The sequence below is a fragment of the Brachyhypopomus gauderio genome, chromosome 1 (assembly GCF_052324685.1).
Source record: "Brachyhypopomus gauderio isolate BG-103 chromosome 1, BGAUD_0.2, whole genome shotgun sequence".
NCBI classification, from domain to species: Eukaryota; Metazoa; Chordata; class Actinopteri; order Gymnotiformes; family Hypopomidae; genus Brachyhypopomus; species Brachyhypopomus gauderio.
In genome coordinates, this window is record NC_135211.1 from 48,188,641 (window position 1) to 48,205,280 (window position 16,640).

General features: G+C 48.2%; 1 protein-coding gene across 2 annotated transcripts in view; it reads right to left on the bottom strand.

The window, feature by feature from the left end:
- Nucleotides 1–16,640, bottom strand: part of zcchc7 (zinc finger, CCHC domain containing 7) — a 44,277-nt gene continuing 27,637 nt past the window's right edge. For both annotated transcript variants that reach the window (XM_077017563.1, XM_077017572.1), the window contains exons 5-9: nt 16,414–16,584; nt 14,099–14,134; nt 2,207–2,302; nt 1,583–1,700; nt 1–1,104 (exon numbers count right to left, since the gene is read on the bottom strand). In XM_077017563.1, coding sequence (XP_076873678.1) covers nt 563–1,104; nt 1,583–1,700; nt 2,207–2,302; nt 14,099–14,134; nt 16,414–16,584 — 963 coding nt within the window. In that variant the 3' untranslated portion in view covers nt 1–562. The remainder of the gene's footprint in view (nt 1,105–1,582; nt 1,701–2,206; nt 2,303–14,098; nt 14,135–16,413; nt 16,585–16,640) is intronic.

Sequence of the window (16,640 nt, forward strand, 5' to 3'; positions counted from 1 at the left end):
AAAAAACTGCATTTATTTCCTATTGCGGCACACAGCTACAGGTATGTACACATGAACACGGTGAAAATGGAACCGTCCTATCGACGTATGAACAAGAAGGATCTTCAGTCGTGTACTGCAGTTTCTATTAGTCCTAAAGTCAAACCATGAAAGAATCATGTCAATATTCTTGTGCCCAAACACCAAAGAATATTCAGAGCAGCAAGGTAACCATCACGCCCAACATAGGGAGGGAGGAGCTGGGGAAGGGGGCGGAGATAGAGGCGGGGTCAAAATGAAGGCGTTCAGGTTTAAGGTGTTAAGTTGGTCTGCTGAATTTTCTGTATTGTGATTAAAACATTACACACAGGAACTGATTTAATTTAGAAAACCTGAAATTTGAGTTGAAAGCATTTGGCATAGGTTTTTTTTTAATACTGATAATTAACAAACGACGCTGAACTTTGGGATTTAACCAGTAGAGGGAGACAAGGCAAATTCCTGGTTACATTTTTCAGATATTTTTCTCTTGTCATTTTCTCTCTAACGCACTCATTCACTCAAGACAAACACACGCGCAGGGCTATCTGCTCCGTTTCCTTTGTTTAATGATGAACAGGTTCTCGTCGGGCACTCCTGTGTCGCACATGGCCGCCACCATCTTCGCACGCTTCTGCGCTCTGTTCTTTTTCTTATTATTACTCCTGTCCGAGCTCTTCCCGGCGCTGAACGGCATTCTGGGGCTGCGTGGGCCACGTTTCGCAGGAGTGGCTGTTCCGTCGGTGCCGCGGGGGAAGTCATCGTTGTCCAACACCATCTGGTTCTTCTTCTTCTTCCTCCTGTTCTTCTTCTTGCCCTGCAGCTGAGGCGTGGCCTCCTGGGCTGGCGTGTGCACGCCCTTTTGGCAGTGGGCGGGCGGGTTCGGTCCGGCGGGCGTGTGCGGGTGGTGCTTGGGGGTGTGCGCGATCCGTTTCTTGGGGGCGTGTGCGGTCCGTTTCTTGGGGGCGCGTGCGGCGGGCGTGTAGGGGGAAAAGGCGTTTTGAGGGTTGGTTTTCTTCTTCTTTCGGGGGGGTTGAGTGGTGGGCGGGGCTTCAGTGGACCCCAACAGGCCGGCCTCCTGGAGCTCTGTGACACGCGTGCACCAGCACACAATCAAACAGATGATTCAGAGACATTAACCACATGCATCAAGCATAGCTCGTCTGTGTGTGTGTGTGTGTGTGTGTGTGTGTATTACGGCCCTGTGGTTTATGATGTTTGCTTGTTTTGGTTTGTTGTAGTGTGTTTCTTTATGTAGAGGACGTTGGAGGTGGGGTATAGACATATAGAGGTGGGGGCATGAGCGGATGGTGGTGCCACCAGCAGGGGGAGCTCTAAACACATTGTGAAGGAGGAGGAGACTGGCTCCTTCAGGTTCTCCCACCAGTAGCTCTGTGTGACGTTAATCTAGGGGTGCCAAGGGGCCACATGAGAAACTGGAATGGTGTAAGAGGGCCAGACGAATATACTTAACTCAGTTCTGCACAATACACACATACTGTATACAGTATATATACATGTTAATAATACAAATCAAATCAGCCAATCAGAGGGCTTCGCTGACCTTGGGCTCGTTTCTGAGCACATTTCTGTGCATATCGAATGGCCTTCAGGGTGTCATAGAAGCAGATGAGGGGCAGCGTGGGATACGTCCCGTTAAACATCCTCCTGTCCGAACACTCCTACACACACACACGCAGAAACACATGCACACACATGTGAGAACTACATGTAGGTCTCATCCCAAAGGCAGAGGGGTGGTGTGTTCATTATGTTTATATATATTTATATATATTTATTTATTTATTAGCTTGTTTATTTTCGTTATGCAATTTAGGTAATATAAAGCAGAGAAATAGATTCTCTAATGATACTAGATGTGATTGTGAACTAATATCTGCTGTAGCTGCAGAGTGGAGGTAGCTGCTCCAACAGGACCTGGAGTGACCCTCACGTCATGGTGAACTCTGACCCAGAGAACACCTCCACACAACAACACCGTCCTGTCATGAACGTGAGTGTATCTGGGTCTTTCAGAGAGTATGTATGTGTGTGTGTGTGTGTGTTTATGTATATGTGTGTGTGGTGTGGTGTGGTGTGTGAGTGGTGTGGGTGTGTGTGTGTATGTGTGTGTGTGGTGCGGGTGTATGTGTGTATGTGTGCGTGTGTGTGTATGTATGTGTCTCACATGTCCATAGTGTCCCTTCTTGGAACAGTTGTAACAGTATGCAGGAGATCTGCAAACCGTTGGATGAACACCTTTGATTGGAGGACCTACCGCTGTCTGGGAGAGAGAGAGAGGGAGAGAGAGATAGAGAGAGAGAGAGACAGAGAGAGAGAGGGGGAGAGAGAGAGAGAGGTAGAGAGAGAGACAGAGAGAGGGGGGGGAAAGAGAGACAGAGAGAGAGAGAGGGAGAGAGAGAGAGAGAGATGAGGGAGGGAGAGAGAGATGGAGAAAGGGGAGAGAGAGAGAGAGAGAGAGAGAGATGAGGGAGAGCGATAGAAAAAGGGGGGGGAGAGAGATGGAGAGAGAGATGGAGAAAGGGGGAGGGAGAGAGAGAAGGAGAGAGGGATGGAGAAAGGGGGGGAGGGAGAGAAAGAGAGAGTGGAGGGAAGTGAGAAAGCCACATTTGGAGGTAGAACACTAACTCATGTAAACGACCATGATGTTAACTGCATACAGTACTGAAAACACACAGACACTGAGAACAAGGGTCTCTCTCTCTCTCACACACACACACACACACACACACACACACACACACACACACACACACACACAGGTTATTATTAAATATAGGAGGTATGGCCCCTTGTTCATCTTGTGCGGTTGTGCTGGGGTGGGGGTTGTTTTCTTACCCCTTATTCTACCCCACTACCCCTTATTCACTTGTCCTATGAACAGCGTGAAGAAGAGTGATTGTTGCCTCTTACAGTCCATCAGTCTCCATCCTCTCTCTCTCTCTCTTTCTCTCTCTCTCTTGCTCCCTCACTCACTCTCCCTCTTTCTCTCCCCCCTCCTCTCTCTCTCATACACATTCCCATTTCTTCTTTCCATTAAGCAGATTGGAGAGAGTGATTACTGAGGCTATCAATAAGGCTCAGTAATACGCTACTGATAACACTGCCTTTGGAGAAAGTTGCTGTCTGTGTGCGCACGTGTGTGTGTGTGTGTGTGTGTGTGTGTGTGTGTGTGTGTGTGTGTGTGTGTGCCCATCTGGTCCCGGGGAGCCCAAAGGCGTTTCACGCTCCATCGCCTTCCGTAAATACAGTCTGATAAAGAGAGTAAGCTGACTGGTGTGTGTGTATGTGTGTGTGTGTGTGTGTGTGCAAAAACTATGCACATATTCTCTTTTAGCGTCTCCTCGTGGTGTTCAGGTTACACACACATTCATAGACACAAATGCTTTTGGAAAGCAAGCACACGTGATTCCACCACACCTTCAAACACAGCTCTCTCTCTCTCTCTCTCTCTCTCTCTCTCTCTCTGAGAGGAAATGGGTGGAGTGCTGAATGTGATTAGGTGTGTTGGTGATTACCAGCCCGGGCTCTGGAGACCCCCCCCCCCCCCCCACCTCTCCACCCCTTTGACAAAAGGCTATGAGCAGATCAGAGAGCCACAATCACCTCCACCTCTCTCTCCTTCATCCACCTCCCACACCTGACAACCCTCTCTCCCTCCGTCACCACTTCTAAACGGTCTCAAGTGCTCCACTCCCCCCCCTCCGTCTCTATCCCTCTCTCCTTCCATCTCTTCCTGCTCACTCTCCTCTTCTCTTCATCCCTCGCTCATCCTCTCCCTCCCTCAGTGCTCATCTCTCATCATGCAAATTGGCCCGCGCACGCACAGATCTTCCCTTGACCTTGAGCTCATGCTCCTTCCCTTGACCTCAGAGGTCATGTGACCAGGAGGAGGAGAGTGAGGGGGAGGGAGCCCCCCTCCCCTCCCGGCTCCTTCATGCATAAAGCTCTATAGCCCTATTAATTACCCCGCCTTTGTGCCCCCTATCGCCACCCCCCATCACAGCGGATTAGCTGGCCAGAGGGTGGTCTCAGATACGCTTGTGTTAGGGGGCCAAGAGGCTGCGTGTGCTTTCACAGGGTCACGGGACGCACACGCACTATCTGCAGCCCCCACAACAACGCGGGACATAAACGCCGCCCTGCAAGCCCCCAGGAGCAGTGAGAGTGTGACGCTGGTGCGCCGGCGAGCGCCAGGACCGGCCCGCAGTGTCTGTCATGACAAAAGCAGCAGGCACCGAGGGTCGCCGGGCAGATTACGTTTTCAATGTGTGTGAGCAAACAAGAAAGGAGACACGGAGCAACCAGACTGCACCATGCTTCCACCAACACACACCTAGCATTACAACAAACCGGTACAGGACATTACCAAACAGTGACTGTATATGAGCATCTATGAGGGAATATGAGCATACATGACGGTATATGAGCATACATGACGGTATGTGATCATCCATGACTGTATATGATCATACATGACGGTATGTGAGCATCCATGACGGTACGTGATCATACATGACGGTACGTGATCATCCATGACGGTACGTGATCATACATGACGGTATGTGATCATACATGACGATATATGATCATCCATGTCTGTATGTGATCATACATGACGGTATATGATCATACATGACGGTACGTGATCATCCATGTCTGTATGTGATCATACATGACGGTATAGGATCGTACATGACGGTACGTGATCATCCATGTCTGTATGTGATCATACATGACGGTATAGGATCATACATGACGGTACGTGATCATCCATGACGGTACGTGATCATACATGACGGTACATGATCATACATGACGGTATATGATCATACATGACAATATATGATCATCCATGTCTATGTGATCATACATGACAGTACATGATCATACATGACGGTACATGATCATACATGACGGTACATGATCATACATGACTGTATATGAGCATCCGTGACTGTATATGATCATACATGATGGTATGTGATCATCCATGACTGTATATGATCATACATGATGGTATGTGATCATCCATGACTGTATATGATCATACGATATATGAGCATCCGTGACTGTATATGATCATACATGATGGTATGTGATCATCCATGACTGTATATGATCATATATGATGGTATGTGATCATCCATGACTGTATATGATCATACATGATGGTATGTGATCATACATGACTGTATATGATCATACATGACGATATGAGCATCCATGACTGTATATGATCATACATGATGGTATGTGATCATCCATGACTGTATATGTTCATACATGATGGTATGTGATCATCCATGACTGTATATGATCATACATGATGGTATGTGATCATCCATGACTGTATATGTTCATACATGATGGTATGTGATCATCCATGACGGTACATGATCATCCATGACTGTATATGTTCATACATGACGGTATGTGATCATCCATGACTGTATGTGATCATACATGATGGTATGTGATCATCCATGACTGTATATGATCATACATGACGATATGAGCATCCATGACTGTATATGATCATACATGATGGTATGTGATCATCCATGACTGTATATGTTCATACATGATGGTATGTGATCATCCATGACTGTATATGATCATACATGATGGTATGTGATCATCCATGACTGTATATGTTCATACATGATGGTATGTGATCATCCATGACTGTATATGATCAAACATGATGGTATGTGATCATCCATGACTGTATATGTTCATACATGATGGTATGTGATCATCCATGACTGTATATGATCATACATGATGGTATGTGATCATCCATGACGGTATATGTTCATCCATGACGGTATATGTTCATACATGACGGTACATGATCATACATGACGGTACATGATCATACATGACGGTACATGTTCATCCATGACGGTATATGTTCATACATGACGGTATGTGATCATACATGACGGTATATGATCATACATGACGGTACGTGATCATCCATGACGGTATATGTTCATACATGACGGTACATGATCATCCATGACTGTATATGTTCATACATGACGGTATGTGATCATCCATGACTGTATATGATCATACATGACGGTATGTGATCATCCATGACTGTATATGATCATACATGACGGTACATGTTCATCCATGACGGTATATGTTCATACATGACGGTACATGATCATCCATGACTGTATATGTTCATACATGATGGTACATGATCATCCATGACTGTATATGTTCATACATGACGGTATGTGATCATCCATGACTGTATATGTTCATACATGACGGTATGTGATCATCCATGACTGTATATGTTCATACATGATGGTACATGATCATCCATGACTGTATATGTTCATACATGATGGTACATGATCATCCATGACTGTATATGTTCATACATGATGGTATGTGATCATCCATGACTGTATATGTTCATACATGATGGTACATGATCATCCATGACTGTATATGATCATACATGATGGTATGTGATCATCCATGACTGTATATGTTCATACATGACTGTTCGCGCCATTTTGTCATTCCACCCAAACGCGATTCATATAACAACAAGCAGTTCCATAGAAACATGATTCCACATGTCTCTACGGTAGCAGTCCGGCAGAATCTCTGGAAGCGTCAAGCCAGCATCCGGACCGGAAAACACGGCTACCGCTTGTAACGGAGGCCCAGCAGGGCTGACCTGAACCCAGAGAAGCCGCGCTGGAGGTGCTGCCCCCCGGAGGACACCCTGGGGAATTACACACCAGCCAATTTGCATACAGCATTTTTCTGGTCCATCAGGATTGCTAATAATGACGGGCGATGATGGCGGGTCCAGTGAGCGCTGCTGAAATCCAACTGCTTCTCCCTAATGAAGTGGACCGGAACACAATATATGGCAATAATTACGCTGACTAATTAAAATAATCCCACGATGCCCCATGGCGCTGGGGGTTTGTTGGTACATCTACATGCACGCGCTTAACCATACACACACACACACGCAGCTCCTCGTAACCCACCAATCACCTTGGCTGCCGGTGGAGACATCGCTAATCCTTAAACCCACATCAAAATCAACTGCAACCAGTACAGTCATGGAACACACACACACACACACACACATTCATAAACACACATACACCCACACACACACACTCCCAAAGTAAACAATATATGTGTGCTTGATGGATTAGGTTTTTTTTGGGCAGTTTCGTATATGCTCCAGAAAAATCTGTCTGAAACACAACTGTGGAGGTGTGACTGTAGGAGATGAACTCCAGTCAGCTGTGTACCACGTGTGTGTGTGTGTGTGTGTGTGTGTGTGTGTGTTGTACTGAACTCCAGTCAGTGGTGTACCACGTGTGTGTGTGTGTGTGTGTGTGTGTATGTTGTACTGAACTCCAGTCAGTGGTGTACCACGTGTGTGTTGAACTGAACTCCAGTCAGCTGTGTACCACTGTTGACCGTGTGTGTGTGTGTGTGTGTGTGTGTGTGTGTTTGTGTGTGTACTTCATCCAGCCTTCAGCTAAAGGGAACACCTCAGCAAATCCCTCCTAAGGAAAAGTGGGATACTCATGGAGGGATCCACGCCAACCAGGCAACAACAAAGGCTGTGTGTGTGTGTGTGTGTGTGTGTGTGTAAGCATGTGGCTTGTGCTCCAGTGTCATACTGACCATTCTGTGTTGCTGTAGGCACTCAAATTCTCCTCTCCCTCCCTCTCCCTCTCTCCCTCCTACCCTCTCTCTTCCTCCCTCTCTCTCTCTCCCTCTCTCTCTCTCTCTCTCTCCCTCCCTCTCCCTCCCTCCCTCCCTCTCTCTTCCTCCCTCTCTCTCTCTCTCTCCCTCTCTCTCTCTCTCCCTCTCTCTCTCTCTCTCTCCCTCCCTCCCTCTCTCCCTCTCTCTCCCTCTCTCTCTCTCTCCCTCCCTCCCTCCCTCTCTCTCTCCCCCTCTCTCTCTCCCTCCATGGTCGGGTGGTGTCCTGAGCCGGGTGGATGAGGGGCTGCACTATGCTAGAGGAAGTGAACAGATAACCCTGTTTCCCCATTTCCAGACCAGCCCCCTCGCCTTTGTCATTCAAATGCAGTGAGAAGAAACTGGCAGTCTACACACACACACACACACACACACACACACACACACACACACACACACACACACACACAGTCTCCCTCTCTCTCTTACGCTCATGTACACGCACCTTGTAATGCTATCGACCTCTGGTCGCTCATGCCGTGCCCTGTGCCCTCACGCACACACGCGCACACACACACACATGTACGCACACACACGCACGCACGCACACGCTCGCACACACACACACACACACACACAGCTGCCATCCGACTGATAACCAGAAACTATTCTCCAAACCAGCGGAGGAGTGAGAGACAGATGAAGTGTGTGTGTGTGTGTGTGTGTGTGTGTGTGTGTGTGTGTGTGTACACTACTGTGAGGAAAAGCTACTTCAGCCATGTGTGTGTGTGATGGCTCCCATGACACATAGTTGCATACTGACACACTCTCATGCACATGTGCATAAACATAAAGCCTGTCTTTCTAACACACACACACACACACACACACACACACACTAAGAGTCAGTCCGTGCCCCTCTAAAGTGGGTCGCACATGGCAGCCAATACGCCAATCTGCAGGCGGCGTCCAAAACGTCTAAGCCAATGGAGGCACGGCGTGTGTCAGCTGACACCCAGCTCCAGGGCTCTGGGCTCAACTCATCGGGTCTTGTGCTGCTGTCTGAAGCTGGACACATGCCACACTGCCACTAAAGAATCATGTATGAAGGACTACACTGAGTCCTGGGAGACTCCGCCCTCTACTGCGACTGACGCCTTCCCTAAAATTACACACGGTAATGTCAAGATAATGACAAATGTTCATGTGTGCTTAGAACAGCATCATTTCGCCTGTATACATGTTTCTGTGGAGCAAAAGGATAACGTTTTGGCAGAGCAAGCCACAATGCACAAAAAAAAACTCTTATGCAGTTTACATTCATGTCATCTTGTAAAATTTAGAGTGAACAGCCAATCAGAAAACGCCTTCAAACGTGGACTTCCAACACTGATTCAACGAGTGTCGATCAGCCAAAACAGCGCTGACGAGGATCAACACGCCGCGCTCCGCTGGGCGGGTCAGCGTGCTCGAGGCCTTGGGTCAAACTCCGACGGGCCTTGTGCACGTCTCCCAGCGTGGTCCTTGGAGCAGTGAGATCACGGCTCATGTACCGTCCCAGCCAATCACTGTCCTCCGACCACGTTAGTCGTGACGCTGCCCGACTACGGCCGTGCTGGACGACAGCAACCCGACAAGCTCGCTCACGTTGCCCACGCCAGCATGCGCCCCACACTCCCCACACTCCCAACGCTCCCAGCACGCCCAACACTCCCCACACTCCCAGCACGCTCAGCGTTCCCAACACTCCCAGCACGCTTCCCCAGTCTGAGAGGTATGGAAACGGCTCCCGTGTGTCTCTCCGCTCTCGTGCTCCACAGCAGCGAGACGCCTTACATGAGACGATGTGGAGTCCTGGCGAGTCCTGGTGAGAAAAGAAGGGAGGAAGAGGACGAGGGAGGGGAGAGAGGGAGGAAGAGGAAGAGGGAGAGGAGAGAGGGAGGAAGAGGGAGAGGGAGAGAGGGAGGAAGAGGAAGAGGGAGAGGAGAGAGGGAGGAAGAGGGAGAGGGAGAGAGGGAGGAAGAGGGAGAGGAGAGAGGGAGGAAGAGGGAGAGGGAGAGAGGGAGGAAGAGGAAGAGGGAGAGGGAGGGGGAGAGAGGGAGGAAGAGGGAGAGGGAGAGAGGGAGGAAGAGGGAGAGAGGGAGGAAGAGGGAGAGGGAGAGAGGGAGCAGACACGCACCTCTGGAGTTCAGAGTCACAGCCACTTTGCCAGGCGGAGCAGAATATTCTCCGCAAGGGCAACAAAGGAGGAGCTCAACACATTTGGAATTTAAATATGCTACAATTAGCAAGGTACACTTAATTACAAACATCATTTGCATGTCGGCACACACAGTGTCGATCACTGCACCATGCCACAAACGTGGGTGCACGCGCGCGCGCACACACACAGCGCGCAGACACACCACACTCTTAACATTTGCCATGCATGACTGAAAGTCAAAGGATTAATTTGCCACAATGGAATCAGAAATGCCCATTTGGAGGGCTATTCCCACCATCGCCACTAGGAGGCGACCTCAACCTGCGGTTCAGGTCCCCAGCGAGACGAAGCGGCCACTTCGGGCTGTGCGGGGCCGGGTGGAGGGGCAGACTGTGAACTACGCTCATAAATGTCCTGAAGTCTGCAGGAATTCCTGCTCTGTAAAGACCAAGTTCATGAATAATTATAACCCACTGTCATTCACCTAAGCTTTCTGTCCTCATTAAAATGTAAAGTTTACTTTACACCGCTATACACATCAGAGGTCGAAAAGAAACTCTGAGACAAAACAGAACACTGCAAACGTGTTCTCCTTCTCTACGAGCCCATCGGTATTTTGTATTTTTATTTTGTGTTAAAGATTCATACTGAACAGTCAGCACGTTAATCGCTCACATTCAAAGTTCATAACGACACAACAGACAACACGGGTCAATACGAGACAACCAACCGCTCATGTCTGGACTCCTGCAAACAAAGCTTCCTTCACTGTGTAGTCACAGTAAAGAGTATGCATAAAATTAATTATGAAATAAATTTCTCAGGAGAGAAATAAACCCTAATTCAAATGTCAACAATCTCACCCCATGATCTCAACTTACCATAAAATAGAAATACAATAATAAACCAAACGTGACTAATTTAATGGAAATATCTTCAATTTGACTGCAAAAAAATAAATGTACACTTTCAGCTGAAGCACACAAAGCAAACACGTGTAGCTGATCTTGGGTCAGCACCATTCGGACAGTGTGGTGGACAGTGTCATTCAGTCCCTCAGGACAGGACTCCACCTACTGTTCAATTCAACTACCAAATTCATCAGAATTTATCATGTACATACTGTAAATGTCTGCAATGAAACTGACCTGACTGCCATGTATTTAGTAAGAGAGAGCGGCTTCTTTGGATTGCTCTTAATGAGTTACGGTTACATTTTGGTCGAAAGTGACATCAGAGATGAGGTGACTTTATACTAGCGTGTGTACAACAGGAAGAGAATAAGAATCAAATAAAGCATCAAAGAATAAGAGGGAGTGGACAGAGAGAGAGAGAGAGAGATGGAGGAGAGAGCAGAACAAGATAGAGTGATGGGGAAGGAGTGAGAGACAGAATGGCTTTATCTACAAGCAGAGTACGGCATTCTGACAAGACGCCCTGCTGAGATGTTCGTCCTGGTCTAACAATCAATACACACACAAACTAAAATGTCAGGGAACTCCTCCAGTAGCCTACTGCCCACCCACACTCGCATCAGCTTCCCCCTTTGACAAATCAATATATTGCTCAGTGCAAGCATGAAACATGAAATAAGCACGCTTCTGTGGTGGTAATATTCAAATGTGCGAGCTAAGTGACACTGTCTGATGTTGGGCCTACAACATGGTGGAAAACAAACAACCCCACCAATACAGAACAACGAATCAGAGTAATACGAGTCTTCCTCCACACGATCTACACTTCGACACTAGATGGCGCTGTGAGCCCACACCATTGATAACCGCTCACAAAAACGGGACGTGACATTTCTCTCTCTCTCTCTCTCAAAAAAAATTAAAACCCGTCTTTCTCGATTTGTACTCTTATTCGCCGCTTCTCTCGGTTTAACTCTCCTTCATCGCTCGAGGAAAGCGGCAGTATTGCGGACGCGCGAGACTCGGTTTCAGCGCGAGCGACACCCACCCCCCACCCCCCCTCGAGGTTGTTTGGTTGTGTTTGCAACGACCTTTCGATTAAACAGACGAAGCGTCGATTAATCTGATAAAAACCCGATACATTTTCGGGTTTGACCGTCTAAATCGCCCGTCAAAATTCCCTCACGACGAGCGGTAAATCTGCTTGAAGACTAAGCTGTTGGGAAACTGTTTTATTTGACGGAATAAAGTGGGGCCTTCAAACTTTGTCTGTGTTTGCGTATTAAAACAGAGGTCACAACACACCATAGCTGCTCAAATGTCGAATGACGGTACTTCACTTCATTAAATTTTACATTTTTAACAGTAGTAGCGTTGAAATGTAAAGTCCAGGCTCCTGGTCTTCTGATCTAGAGAAATCAGCATTCAGTAGTCATCATGAGTGATTCACAGGAAAATACTGACGATGACAACATGCAGCTAGTTCCAATCCTAAATTCTTTCTCTCCCAAACAATGCACCATCGCTGTTTTTATGATGTGGTTGAACATGTATACTTTGGAAACAATATTTACTAATACCAAACATCTCCATCTTTTCTTTCTCATTTTCCCTTTCTTTCTTATTCTTGCACACACACTCTCTCTCTCTCTCTCTCTCTCTCTCTCTCTCTCTCTCTCCTCTCTCTCTCTCTCTCTCTCTCTGTCTCCTGGGTTTTGTGGCAGTCAGTGGACTTGGGAGGTTGTTTGTTAGCGAAGACAGGTGCGGGCCACACACACACACACACACACACACGCACGCAATAAATAGACCCAGTAGCAAGGACTGGTCTGACAGAATGCCTTTTCACACCTGACTGGGCCTAGCACAGAGCGACAGGGCACAGATCCCCAAAGCAGCGTGGCTATACACACACACACAAACACACACACACACACATGCACGCGCACGCACGTACCTGCACCATATTTAACTTCGAGCCCTCGAGTCTCCGATAGTTTAAAGGCCTTAAACGCCGTCTGTTGAGGGTAAGTCCATTTAACCGCGTTTACACACTCAGTCTGCGGGGCAGGGCCCAGAGGACAGGACGTACCCAGCAGATGGGCACAACCCAGCGGAACCACCGGGCTCGTCCAGAGCTAGCAGCAGAACCAGCCGGGCCCATGTACACACACTCTCTCTCTCTCTCTCTCTCTCTCTCTCTCTCTCTCTCTCTCTCTCTCTCTCTCTCTCTATCTCTCCCTCACACAGGGTACTGCTGCTGGAACATTCAGGGAAGTGAAAAAGAGAGAAATAAAAGTGGGTTCCTTCCTCTCACACCCTCCATCTCTCACTCACGCACACAATTTCTTTTTGTGTGCACTAGGCTAGTGCTAACAGCATGGCCTTTTCATTAGACAGGCTAGCTAATTAGACTGTGTGTATGTGTGTGTGTGTGTGTGTGTGTGTCAGGTCGAGTGACTGCCTGCCACCATGCGTTTCTGGCAGCCCATTTCATGCTTTATCACGTCTTTTAATTGACAAACAACCTGCTCCTTTCTCTTAGACTGAGGTCTATATTCCAGAGGAGAGAGAGAGAGAGAGAGAGAGAGAGAGAGAGAGAGAGTGAGAGAGAGAGTGAGTGTGTGTGTGTGTGTGTGTGTGTGTATATGTGTGTGTGTGTGTGTGTGTGTGTGTGTGTGTGTGTGTGTGACTGTCATGTGTCTTCTCCACCCCATGATTCTTTGGGGAGACGACGCTTAGTGAGTTTGACAATTACTACTTTCAGGCTGTTCCTTGGCAAAACACACACACTCCACAAATAAACAATCAAATTCACTCTCCGGTGCAGGCACCCAGGGTCAATTAACGAATTAAAATCTCTACAAATATGCATGTACGAATCCTGATATAGAAACTAAAACGCAAAGGCCACGTCTCCTACAAAGCAATGGTGAGACTTCGGTCACACAATGTGTTTCACAGAAGGACCAATTTGACACACGGGAGAGAAGCAAGATTGAGAATGAGACACGGAGAGAGAGACAGAGACAAGGAGAGACAGAGACACTCAGAGAGAGAGAGAGAGAGACAGACAGACATACAGAGAGGAAGAGAAAAAAGACAAAGAGGGTGGCACGTCTTTATGTTGAGTTCTGAAAAGCTAATCTCACACACACACACACACACACACACACACACACACACACACACACACACACACACACACACACACACACACACACACAGCTTATCTTACTGTGAGATGGTACTGTCTCCAGTTTTCTGGGCAGTCCTGTGGAGAAACAGAGAGAGCAAGTTATATACTGAAGGCCCTTAAATTAAATTAAATATATTATAATAGTGACAATAGACAGGGGGTGACAGTACAGAGAATCAGACACACACACACAGACACAGACACACACACACACACACACACAGACACACACACTGCACATTTAAACTGAGAAAACTGTTCCCCTCTGATGCTGAACCCACCATTAAGACTGAAAACACACACACCAAAAGACCGAGCTGCTATGGGAACGCTAGTGCATGAGGAAGAGAAGGGTAAGGGCAGGAAAGAGAGAGAGAGAGAGAGAGAGAGAGAGAGAAAGAACCTGAATGGGAGAGAGAACCAGGCTCAGCATGGTCAGTGTGGCATGTTGTCATGTTGTCAGTGTTGTCAGTGTGGTGTGTGTGGTTAGTGTGGTCTGCGTGGTCAGTGTGGTCTGCATGTATGTGTGGTCTGCATGTGTGTGTGGTCTGCGTGGTCAGTGTGGTCTGCATGTATGTGTGGTCTGCATGTGTGTGTGGTCTGCATGTGTGTGTGGTCTGCGTGGTCAGTGTGGTCTGCATGTGTGTGTGGTCTGCGTGGTCAGTGTGGTCTGCATGTGTGTGTGGTCTGCATGTGTGTGTGGTCTGCATGTGTGTGTGGTCTGCGTGGTCAGTGTGGTCTGCATGGTCAGTGTGGTCTGCATGTGTGTGTGGTCTGCATGTGTGTGTGGTCTGCATGTGTGTGTGGTCTGCGTGGTCAGTGTGGTCTACATGTGTGTGTGGTCTGCATGTGTGTGTGGTCTGCGTGGTCAGTGTGGTCTGCATGTGTGTGTGGTCTGCATGTGTGTGTGGTCTGCGTGGTCAGTGTGGTCTGCATGGGGTGTGTGTGGTCTGCAAGGTCAGCATGGTCAGCGTGGTATATGTTGTCAGTGTGGTGTGTGTGTTGTTAGTGTGGTCTGCGTGGTCAGTGTGGTCTGCATGTGTGTGCGGTGTGTGTGGTCTGTGTGGTGTGTGCGTGTGTGTGTGTGGTCAGTCTGGTCTGCGTGGTCAGTGTGGTCTGCATGTGCGTGTGGTCTGTGTGGTGTGTGTGTGGTCAGTCTGGTCTGCGTGGTCAGTGTGGTCTGCATGGTGTGTGTGTGGTCTGCGTGGACTGCATGGTCTGCGTGGTCAGTGTGGTCTGTGTGGTCTGTGTGGTCAGCGTGGTCAGGTCCACCACGTATTTCCTTCTCAAGCCGTTAGTGTTTTTAGCAGGTTACCCTCACTACAAACTACTCTTCTGTGAAACTCCCTCAACAGTTATGGTGCGTTCAAATACGCAACACGTTCACAGCTGCTGACCAGAACACAGACGATTGTTCTCACTGCTATTCATGCACAACACGGGGTTCAGAAAATGGTCCGTTAGCTGTAAACCCATCACAACGATAGATAACATAACTTCTACTGTTGTAACTTTGAACACAAAAAATTATGAAAGCACTGGGCTCCATACCACACACGCGCACACGTACACACACGCGCACGCACGCACACTCTTATTCAGAGCCAGTTACAAAAGTGATTTGGTTGTGTTCTCTGAAGTGTCCCTATGTCCCTAGTGTCCCTTCTCAGTCTAGAAATCGGAGGACAGTCCAGCCGACACAAGGCTGCTTCATGCAGTGTTACAGTGTTACACACACAGTGTTACACAATGTTTAACCTTTTAACCAACACTATGACCAGACTGCCGTTCTCAGACGGAGGATGAGGAGGAGGTGGGGGGTGGGGGGGGGTTAGTCGTGGTCGTTGTTTTCTATAAGAGGGGTTTCTGGTTTCTTCCGCAGTCTCTGAGGTTTAGGTTCGAGTGCACTGTAAACACCCCGACTCCATCACCATTCTCCACCCACCATCACCACATCCCTGCAGCTAAGTCACATAAAGCCCTGTGCTGTCGCTCTCTCTCTCTCTCTCTCTCTCTCTCTCTCTCTCTCTCTCTCTCTCTCTCTCTCTCTCTCTCTCTCTCTCTCTCTCTCTCTCTCTCTGTCTCTCTTCGTCTCTCTCTCGGGTTCTTGTCAGGAGTGGTGAACAGTGTGTCTGTGTGTGCGTGCGTGCGTGTGTGTGTGTGTCACACCCACAGCCTGTGAAGCGTCTGTCTTAATGAGAGGAAGAACCACCCAGGGGAAGGATGCGCGCGCCCACACACACACACACACCCCTCTCCTTGCATTTAGCAAGAAACTCACTTCTACCCACACACAGACTGTGACCTCCTTTCCCAAGTCCCTCTCCCTCTCTCGCTCACACACACACACTCACATTGATGAAGTGTCCGGTCATGGAGCAGCGGTGACAGTGTTTGTGCCAGTAGGGTCTCTCCAGGCAGGAGTCGTACGAGTGTCCGGGCAGGAAACAGTTGGAGCAGGGCCGATTGGGGCAGCTCTTCAACCAGTGGCCCTGGTGGCCACACAGTGAACAGCACTGCAGCTTCTATACACACACACACACACACACACACACACACACACACACACACACACACACAC